The following is an 11,879-nucleotide window of genomic DNA, read 5'->3' on the forward strand; positions in this document are numbered from 1 at the left end:
AATAACAGTAATAACTAGGTAATATTAAAATAATGTAAAAAATTGTGATACATTCATATTCATATATACATGAATTGCTAATAGTATCTACGTGACACATCTAAGGCACATTTTTATGAAGATATTTTCTTTTATATACAAAGCCTATTCTAGGATTAAGTTCTAGGACAAAGATTAAGTTCCTCGTCGTATGCTTTATGGAAACTTTCATCGATCGTAAATTCAGAAGCACTAGTCACGGCATACCACGGCATTGTAGACTCTATCTTAAGGTTTGGCATTCTATTCTGGGGTAACTCAACAAACAAAGACGGATTGTTTGAATCACAAAAAAGGTGCATTAGGGCAATGTTCGGACTAGATACAATAGATAGTTGCAAGCCGTACTTTATTAAATATAAAATTTTAACCCTATCGTGTCTATTAATTTATGAAACTGCAATCTTTGTTAAAACAAATCCAAACTTATTTAGCCGTCTCTCGGATGTAGTCAGTCGTAGTCGAAGAGATAATAATAAACTTTGCATAGTACGGTCAAACACTGCATTAATGCACAATAGCATTCTTTGTTTGGCTCCAGTAATCTATAATAAAGTACCAAAAGAAATAAAATCATTAAATTTAAAACTTTTTAAAGTACATCTGAAAAAATACTTAATTAACAGGTGCTACTATACTTTAACAGATTTTCTAACAGATTCCTAATATTTTATGACCTTTTACCCATTTTATTAATTTTATTTTTGTTTCGATAAAAAAAAAAACTGAACGATTACCTGCAAAAATATGCCATTATATTGTACTGTAATACTTATTTGTAAATGTAAAATTTATGATTATTATAATGAAAAATTTGTACGCTGTATATACAGCAAAACATGAAGGTCAATAATATATTGTTATAACATCTTACATTACCCATGTATACTCATGTTTTACAAATAAATGTCTTTTATCTTTATCTTTTATCTTTTTAGGTTCCACTGCTATGCAAAGGCCTCCTTGGCCTCCTCCCTTTCTCTTCCAAACCTCTCTATCCTTTGCAATTTCCGGCAAGAGTAATATTAGGTACCTAAACCGACTTTATTTTTAAAATTGATACAAAAAAAAATATATACTCAATCTATAGTAACAATCTGTGCACTAAAAGCAGTAAAATATATTATTTATAATATTGCCAAAGATATCACTGTGAGGTGACATAACGCTTCCTAAAAGCGTGGGTTTTCAAGAAGAAAACGATCTAAAAATAAACATCCGTGTTTATTATCGTATCTGTACCTACTCATTCATTTTGGGTCACTCCCAAGAGAAATATTGCCCATACATTTATGCATTTTTTGTCAAAAATATCTGTCTTATTTATTCATGGGACACGATTTATTATTACGATCTCAACGAGCTTTGATACAAAATAAATGTAGTCTGGCTACAATAGTGGCAAGGAATCCAATTTGCATAAGGAAATGAAATATTTCATTCAAAGTCTTAGAATAAAGTACCAACCCATCGGAAGAAACAGTTTTATAAATTCCTAAAAAAAATCTTTTCTTTTCAGATTGGAAATTTTCTTCACCAATCAACGGCACTAATGAAGCAATCCGCAGCCGGGATATTGAAGTAGCAGTCGTTCGTGCCACCTTCCTCGCGCAATAAAACAACATACCATTGCTGACTACACCAAAGAATACCCTCCAGCAAAAATAAACTGTAAAACAACGCCGCAAGGATCATAATCCCACGACGTCTAGCAGTCAAATGGCTCTGCTCCGAATTGAAAACACAATCCAAGCAATATGTCAATTAAAGCCTATTCTCAATTGTAATCAAGCGCGCCATTCCAAAACCAAAAAGCTTCCCGACGAGGTCGTATTTCAGACTTGATTCGTTAACTTAATTTAGGCATCATAGAAATACTAAGAGAGAAACAAAACCAATGTATGGTTACGCCAAGATAACGAACAAATTAATCGTCACCCAATACAGGGATTCGTATGGCGACTCAAAGTCATAACTCCTACTGTTCACTGCCTAGCTTTGTTGCTTTACCTTCGTGTCTTCTCGTACTGGCATCTATTCTTTTGCAACCGGCGCTAGCCTCGGTTGAAGTCGATCACGAATCACTTCTAAGCCCGGAGTTCAACGTCAGCAACCCAAACGCAACAGTCAACTGGACCTTCTTAGACGACAACTCGACATTCTTGAAGCACGGTCACATCAAGCATTCTAAATATTCCACTCCTGTCACTATTTTCATGGTCATAATATTCTTGATAGTTATAGTGGGGACTATTATAGGGAATATCCTCGTTTGTGTTGCTGTACGTTTAGTTAGGAAGCTAAGAAGACCAAGTAACTACTTGATCGTGTCGCTGGCAGTGAGTGATTTGTGCGTGGCGTGTATAGTGATGCCTGTAGCGACTGTCTACGATATTATGGGAACGTGGCCTTTCGGACCAGTTATATGCGACTTCTGGGTATCGAGTGATGTACTGTCGTGTACCGCGAGTATCCTCAACTTATGTATGATCTCAGTTGATCGATACTATGCTATTACGAAGCCGCTAGAGTATGGAGTGAAGAGGACGCCTCGTAGAATGCTCTTCTGTGTGTTTATCGTGTGGGTGAGCGCTGCCTTCATATCCCTACCGCCGGTCCTAATTCTAGGTAATGAGAAGACTGAAACATCCTGTTCTGTGTCACAGAACCAAGCGTACCAAATCTATGCGACTTTTGGTTCGTTCTACATACCGCTTACTGTTATGATTGTGGTCTACTATAAGATATTTAGAGCTGCTAGGAAGATTGTAAAAGACGAGAAACGAGCTCAATCACATTTGGAGACGCACTGCTATCTCGAGATAAATGTGAAGAATGGTGGATCAGCGGAGGCCAAGCTGCTGGGCAACCAGGCGACGCCAGCGCCACCCCCGAGGGGATCCACAGCCAGTACAAACACAACGGTATGCTTACTTATATAATTTATTTTCGAAACTATAATATTCTGCTCCCAGAGGAGTGAGTGTAATGGGAGAAAAACTTTGTTGCTAGTTTAGAATCAGATTAAATAGTTAAGACTGAGCTAAGTCGGGTAAATTAATTAAGCCAGTTTATATTGGAAAACTAAAGAATCTTATTTCACAAATGGATTAATTCGAATTTTAATTTATTTTAACATTTTAATTTTAACAAAAAAGTTCTACTCAAAAATAGAATGAATCGATGAAAATAATGACAATCATTTTCTTTGTTACAGTGTAGCGTAGATAAAACAGAAAGCACTATCGGGAGGTGTTTCAGCAGCCAAAGAAAGTCCAACGAGTCTCAGTGCCCAATGTTACAGCCCCCAAAGACTCCTACTAAGCCTATCCACACAATCAACAGATCACCAACACAGCTAGTGCCTGGGAAACCACAAGTGAAAGAGAGACAAAGACAGCCTTCCGAAAGTAGTACTAAAACGAATACAGCGACTAACCGAATCCGATCGTCGCTTTCCAATTTTGCTCATAAAAGCCACATCGCCAAAGATTTGCTGCATCCACAGTCCGCAGTGCATCAGAAGAAGCTTCGCTTCCAACTAGCCAAAGAGCGCAAAGCGTCCACAACACTCGGTATCATCATGTCAGCGTTCGTCATTTGCTGGCTGCCGTTCTTCGTGCTCGCTCTCCTCAGACCATTCGTAAAAGAGGATGCTATCCCCGATGCAGTAAGCGCACTCTTCCTCTGGCTGGGCTACCTCAACAGCCTTCTCAACCCCGTTATCTACGCAACCCTTAACCGCGACTTCAGGAAGCCCTTCCAAGAAATCCTGTTTTTCAGATGTTCGAATCTGAACCACATGATGCGCGAGGAGTTCTACCACAGTCAGTACGGTGACCCTGACCAACACTACTGTGTCAACAATACTACCAAAATGCATAACTATGAGGAAGGCGTCGAGATCGTGTCTGCCGTCGATCGAGAGGAGACCAGAGCTTCGGAGAGTTTTCTATGATTGACAATGCCAGAGGTCGATACAAGAGACCTAGATACTGTGATCTAATTAAGACTTTTTTTATATAGAACAGTGTTGATTTATTTCGGTTTCGTTCGTTTAAATAACTTGTGTATTATAAAAGGCTGTTTCTACCCAACTAGTCGTTACTTCGTTTAAACTCGAGGTTTCCTTTGATGTAAGGTACATCTGTCAAGCCGTTTAATATCTGCAAGCAGAATGTTCTTGAGTGTCTTAAGATGTACTTGTAAATATTTCTAATTATCATCTAGTTTGGCGAAGATATCGTGACGATGTATCATCACTATCATTTGTCAGTATTATCGCTGTATGTGCGTGATTCGATCCACTCAGTGATTTGAATCAATCTTCTCTTGCAGATATAAGTGGGCCTCAAGTAACTTATAAGATTTTATCATAAGTAGATAGGGTAAGTCACATGGTAAATTACGTCACTATAAATAAATAGATATATGGGATGTGAATGTATTACTATTAAATAATTTTGGAATGACCAAAGAGGTATAAACTTGAAAACGCGAAGTTTTTTACGTATAAGATGTTGTGAATTTGATAAACTTTAATAACAGAATTGTATTATATTGTTACATAGTAAATGATGTATATGTATGACATTAAATTAGTCAGAAGTATTAATCCATGTGATAGTAGATATAGAATTCAATTCCTGGTTAGGTTCGATGTGAATTATTTTAATGTACAGTTTGACATTTTGTTTCAATAGTTTATCAGATATATCTTCATATAATATAATTATATGTATAATTGTATGTGTATTAGAAGCAAAGCATATTGCAAACTACATAATATGGATAATATTAATAATAATAATAGGCACTGCCAGATTAAATTAATTGAACAAATTGTAATAGGATTTTAGATATATGATTACTTTCTTCACATAACCACAGCCAATAGACAAGTGGCATTTCTTTTATCACGAATTATGATAACGTTGCTAAAATGTATTGAAGTCATAAATGTATGTCACGTGACTTGTCACATATTGCCCTTTCTACCATTATTAGTGACATTAGAAGGGTCTCTTGTCTAGACTGACTGTTTGTCACCATCAGTGATTTATATTTCTAAAAAACAACACCTTCATTTAATTTTCAGTGCTTCTAAGTAGTGTTCTTAAATCATTACTTTTCTATATCCATTCTTAACTCCATCTGTTGATACGTAATATTAAATATATTTTACTTGTATTAGACAGTTATTCTACCATGATTCGCTTGCGAGGGGTATGTTTTAAAAACTAATAGAATTGGATTATCAATAGGAGTGTTTATCTTTTTATATGGTTGATGGGCACTCTGGTGTCAGAATTTGTCATATTTACTCTGATGTAGTTTAAAGACTTGCTTGTTAACAATTTGTCATTTGTGCCTCACGATGTTTTCTACAAACGTTTTCAGCACGTGATGATTACTTCGCGATATACACAGGAATTAAAAAAAAGACATTAGTGTGTCGGGATTTGAACCTACGACCTTCAACTTGGCAGTCTAACGGTCTTACCACTTGGCTATATTACTAGTGAAGGTGCTGTAAGGTTTGGTATAAATGTAGCGATTTTATTCGTTTTTAAAAACATGTTTTTATCCTACTTATTGTGGTGGAAAGACGGTCTAAATCTAGAATTAATTAGAACAAAAGTCAGTGTTGTAAATATTGTTAATAACTAATGACATTATTAATAATGAAATACGGTTATATAAGTATAAATAATAAGTGAATATTGCAGAAATCGTGTGGGGAAACTACGCTTGGAAAAAATAATAATTTGACAGTTCAATTTGATGTTTTAATTAATAAAGTACATGCTAATAAAGTTTCTTTGGTGTAGTTTCTTTCCAAATGTGTATATAGTGGTTGTTTATAAATAGTTGTAATTATAAATCGACCACTTTCTCAGTACTTTTAGATAATATCCATTTTGTATATCTTGTTAGACTAATGCCATATAATGCCATTCAAATTATATTATTGTCGTTTTTTATCAACGTTGGAGAAAATAGAAATTTTGAATGTAATATAATTAAAGTTATTTATTTCAGTTTTGTAACTTAATGGAGTTTTTTTTATCTTCAACGTTGAGCATACAGGGAATGTTAAGTCCGTCGTCCATTGTCTTATGGCATGTGTAAAAGTGACGTCATTCTATAGTGTTCAATAAAGTACTTTCTATTATACCATTGCTACTGTGGATCTAAACGTTACACAGTATAGTGCGCTGACTCGCTTTAATAATGATAAATAAACTTAAGTTAAGAATCCAAAAAAATAGTTTATTGATGTCGCCTTGTGCTTCACGTGCTATGATTATTTGTTTGTCTGTTCGTCTATTTATCACTAAGTCGTGGTCAGTCGATTTGATAACATTGACTGTACATTCAGCTTTCAAGTCAGCATTTTCGGAACTCGGAAAATTATTACTTTCCAGAACTAAATTCCCAATTTGTGTAGAGTATTTAAATGTCCTATCATCGGTATCGTAAAAAGTTAAAATATATCAAACTTCTATCTTAAACCAATCATTAAAAATGGTTTATTCTCGTGTAAGTAATCTGATATTCTGTTTCAGAAAAATAATATTATTCTTCAATGTTTTTACAGCAATACGGAGAACCGAAAATATTTAACTAGGACTTATATTACCGAACATCGAAACAACACGAAAATGGCTAATTTTATTCCACATTCAATACAAGCTAAAAACATCCTTATACCATTACGCAAAAGGTCAGCATTCGTTTAACAGTTATGATGGACTTAACACCCAGTTCAGTTACCGTTCATAATATCCCAAAGTTTATTTTACCTCCATAAATGTAAATAATTTAATATTGTTTTAAATAGAGCTCGTAAAGTACAAATCATTTTTATTTTCATTAAACATTTTGTATTCTTTAAATATGTATTTATGTATATATTCTAAAGTGATGTAAATGTCATAATATGTAAAAGTATCGATAGTTTACAATTTATCGATATTCGATATATTGTGATACTGTATAGGCCACGTAGTATTAAGTGCTGTCTTATCCGTCGTCTTTGAGATATTACTACTGCTTAAGTTAATTCTATATAAGTAGATTTTCAAGGGACGTACGGTAGTTTGTTAATTAATTTCCGGCATTTATCGATTTTAGTGTTGCGATATTTTGATGTCGTGATCCAATTTCTAATAGAGAGAACTGGAGCTATAACTAACGATCGCGCTCTTTCTTTATGTAGAGAATCTATTGAAAATACTACACTTCATAATGCTACAAATAAGTTATAAGTTACAAATATATCGATAAAAAATTGTAATATCACGTCCTTATACATACAAATGTCAAATAATATTAAAAAATAAAATAAGTCCTTTAAGAATAAGAAATATTTGAATTAAGAATAGGAACGAAACACGTGTTTATATCGCCATACAAAGTCTTTAGTAACCATTACTCGTTTTGTATGAGAAGTAAATAAGAGCAGTAGTAGTAATGTTTCAATGGACGCTTAAATCGTCATCATTAACTATAGTCTAGGCCTATTAATGTATTACAAGTAACAGTGTACATGGTCGACGTATGGAAACTTTCAAAGTAGCAAAACGAATTGAATTCTTATCTTTTGGCGTTGTTGTATTTTTCTTATGTAGGGTCCTAAAAGCGACGAAATAAAAATTAGATTCGATTTACTCGTGTTTTATTTTGTATTCTGGTTATTACCTACTTTAATCTCAATGTTGGATAAATGCAATGGATTTGGAACTTAATATTGACAAGCATAGAGTCTGTTTTTCATTGTGAAGTACCATTTACCAAAGGACGAAAGATTATAACACTATTAATTGGTTGATTCCAGATAAGGTTTAACAGATCCGAAGATCGATCGGTTTCAATAAATAAAAATACCGTTTAAAAAGACATGTCCATGGCAACTACACTACCTAAATATATTAAACATAATCTGTATGACGTCAAACACTAAACACAATGAAGCGATATATTTAAAATCTAACAAAAACTTTGAATGAAGTTATTTATTAGCAAAACACCTGACAATGACCTTTCCTGACCTTCGTTGATCCACAATTAATTCTTCAAGTCATGCTAAGTTCATTAACACAGACGCTTAATTAAAGAATAAGTGAATATAATGACTAAATAAGTTTTGGCAAGATCAATACTGTACCTTACTTTTGTATTGGCAAACACAACCAATAGTAAATCATTTATTTGGACATACAATTGGTATAATGTATTTTTTTTTGTTTTCAATATTCCTTTTGTAGTTTCATTCATAATAATAGATACGCATCTTTTTTTGTTTTGTTTCAAGTGGAATTTATGCGTGACGTCACGATTGTGTATAAAGTTTACGAAATACGTCACAAGCAAGCAAGATTTTAGGGAGACTCATGTAAGACTCTACTGGCGTCAAACTGTTTTTTTTATTAGCTCGGTAGGCACTACCGCAGGTCTTCAACACGACAACTGCGAAATCAGCCTTCATTTTTAATAAAATCTTTGCCGAAAATTCTATTTATTTAAAAAAAAAGTTACTTAATCTAATGGATTTTTTAAATGCAACCTTTATACATCCTTGCTCAATTTGTCTCCTACGACAAAGTGAACATTCCGAGACTACAGTCGCGTTATGATGCGGTATTCAGCTGGATCCGATCAGACTAGTAGCTGAATCAAATGCGCCAGGGAAAAGGAGAGATAATTAGCATTTCAGAAATCCATTAGATTAACTAACTTTATTACCAAATGGATAGAAGTTCCGCAAACGTTAAGAAGACTTAAAGCTCCAATATTAATTTCCTTCCGCGAAACCATTTTATTTTTAATGAGTACTGCTTGAAATCCAATAAGATTAGTTAAAGTACTGCTCAGGATTCCTCTCTCAGCCTCGTGGTTATCTGACTGCGTAGTACGAAGTTGCGGTTATGTTATTTGAGTTTGTATAAACTACATATTTTGATGCATTTTGGCTAACAAACAACACATTATATTTTAATTTATTGTGATAGTTACACACTATTAATTTGTAAGTAACTTTTTATGATTATTTTTGGTTTCGATACATAAATGAATAGTTTTAGGATAAAAAACAACTTCATCTGAAAGAGGTTTTATTGTATTTTACGCAAAATAAGCAAGCTGAAGAAACAAACCTAAGGACAGCAGAGAAGGTATCTATGAAGTAAGATCTTTCCTTCATACAAAAAAAACCTAAAAAAAATAGTCGGTATTTAAACAACCAAGAAAAACAAGAGTTATTTTTTCTTGCAACCGAGATAAGAAAATAAAAACATGTAAATTATAATCAGAAAATCAAAAACCACTTATCTTTTGCATAATCTATTTCTTATTCAAAATCTTGCACAATATTACGTCACATTATGTAATAATAAATTATTACGTTATTAATTATAATATTATGTAACACTTGTTATAAATAAACAATTAGTATGAGACCTGAGTGACGGTGATGGGTGTCACCTTCAAGGTTTCTTTAGAAAGAGCTGGATGCTTGCCAAGGTATACAAATTGCCATTAAATGCTGAAATTGTATCTTTTACACTGTGAGAAGTTTGTTTTCAACATATAAAAGGCTTTTTTATTTGCTAAAGTTCAACTTTTGATATAATGGTCCTATGTCTTTCAAAAAACTGAAGATCATCCTATACACAGCTCTTTCTGTATATTCATTAGTGAGGAAAACTTATAATACCATTAAAAAGTATTCCTAACGAATTAACAAAAGCCAACAACAATTTATTAGAAAAATATTTTACTCAAACGCGTGATTTTGTATCACTCACTAATATGTATACTTGTATACTTGTTGTAAAGCACGATGCCAATGTTTACTTACCGCGAAAAGGACTTTGAAATTGTGCGTGGAAATCTGTTGAGTAAAGAAAACTTACCGAGAAGAGTGAACGAGGAGAGGGTCCGTGGCCAGGTCAAGGGAATGATAAACCCGGCTATACTACGGATAATAGCAGCTGAACGGGTAAGTAGATATTCTTAATATGTTCTTTTTTGCATTTCAAAAGAACTAAGCCTTGAAAAGTTTTAAAGGCAATCTGCAATTAACATACAATACACGACCAATTCTTCCACACGCACCAAAGTATGTCATTTCGTTTATTTTGCCTTAACATACATTTCCATATCATTTGTCAACGAAAATTAAATAATAATAATGAAGTATAAAAGAATCAGAATATAATCGTACCGGGCTTTGCGAATCTCGTGATCAATTATTCATACTAAATAAACCAGGGAACGATACAAACAATCCTTTTGAATCAAGATAAATAAATGAGAGAAATATCCCTCAGATCAGTATCGGAATAAAGGAATCTCATTGATCTAGTTTTTGAAAGCCAATTGTTCTTCAATTGTTAAATCTAGCCCCTGTACTAAGAAACAACTTAGAAATCGTAAGCGGTGATAGAAGACCCTCAAATGTGTATCTGATAACAGGCCAAAGTCGCGTCACTTATCGAAACAAATTTTCATATATTTAACAGTTTATGTTATTTTTTGTAACAGATTAGTAAATTTCACTCTGTCGGGGTTGGATTTTCGTTTTTGCGGATGAGTATTTAATCCAGACATATCCTTGTCGAATATTAGATCGATCGGCATTATCAGTCTGTCTGTTACGTTTTTAACCCCGGCTTAAAAAGAGGGTTATAGGTTTAGACGTTCTGTGTGTCTGTGTACGTACAAACAGTCGCCTGTGGCACCATAGCACTTAAACAAATTAACCGATTCTGACGCGATTTTCATTTATTTGAAAGAGGATTTTCTAGCGATGGTTTTTAGACATGTTCTGCCAAAGGTCAGGCTATTTCAATATCATAAGCTCTTGCTAAAGAGGGGTATTTTAAGTTTAACATTTAACATTGTGTGTGACTGTCTGGGGCACGCTAACTAAGGGCTCCGGTTGGGTAGAAAAGTATCCAGTGACCCGGTAAAAATATTCAGGAAATCAAATAATAATTACATGTATCGGTTTAATCTACAAATCATGCATCGCACATAACTAGCAAAACCCTTTCACCTATTCATATTCTTAAGTCAATGGTATACAGAATCTAGATTCAAGCTTTCCGCTTATTTATAAATACTTATTCAGATCTACCACCACCTTTTGAAATGAGACAGATCACACATCTTTGAATGATCGAGGTAGACCTTCAGGAGCAATTTGTGAGTCAAAGGTAAATTGGCATTGACCGTTGATAGCTTAGCGAATCAGGAGACGGTATTCAAGTGAAATCGGTAAACGTTGGGTTGGAGTGCTGTCCAATTTGTAAGCAATCAAGGATGGTCTAAGACTAGATATTATTCTTAGATGTTTTTTGTCAAACTAAAGTTTATACAGATAGCTGTAGATATTTGAGTCTAGTTTTTTTTAATTCTTGTGACAACGTGAGTCGTGGCCAATTAAATTATTCAATTTAAGATCTATGATTTTAAAGAAATGAATGTTTATCAAAAAGTACAGGTGTCGTCAAATTTATGATGTAACGTCTCTATTTTTTGCAATTCGAGTAAATTACGTTGATGAATTAAAAAGTTACTTAACAAGTGATTACTTTATTTTGGATATCAAATCAATGCTTTTATCTGTTTTAAGACATAAATATCCCACCAAAAACATTAAATGTAAAAAAATGCCAAGTCTTTCGATGCAGTCTTTCCATCGTAAAAAGTTTTGAGATCTCATAGAAGCCAAGTCCTATTCAAAATATTTTGTAGTTATAAATCAACATTTAGTAATTGTATCAATAGTTTTCTTTATATTATAATTATAGTGACTTGGCAATGAGCACAAG

The 11,879-nt window shown here is 33.6% G+C and overlaps 1 protein-coding gene across 1 annotated transcript in view; it reads left to right on the forward strand.

Annotated features, from left to right (window-relative positions):
- Positions 1-7,708, forward strand: part of LOC113495370 (5-hydroxytryptamine receptor 1-like) — a 146,255-nt gene extending 138,547 nt beyond the window's left edge. The window contains exons 5-6 of the mRNA XM_026874061.1: positions 1,559-2,963; positions 3,257-7,708. Of these exons, the coding sequence (XP_026729862.1) occupies positions 1,995-2,963; positions 3,257-3,997 (1,710 nt within the window). The 5' untranslated portion in view covers positions 1,559-1,994 and the 3' untranslated portion in view covers positions 3,998-7,708. The remainder of the gene's footprint in view (positions 1-1,558; positions 2,964-3,256) is intronic.
- The last annotated feature ends 4,171 nt before the right edge of the window (positions 7,709-11,879 follow it).

The sequence above is a fragment of the Trichoplusia ni genome, chromosome 6 (genome assembly GCF_003590095.1).
Source record: "Trichoplusia ni isolate ovarian cell line Hi5 chromosome 6, tn1, whole genome shotgun sequence".
In the NCBI taxonomy this organism is placed as follows: domain Eukaryota; kingdom Metazoa; phylum Arthropoda; class Insecta; order Lepidoptera; family Noctuidae; genus Trichoplusia; species Trichoplusia ni.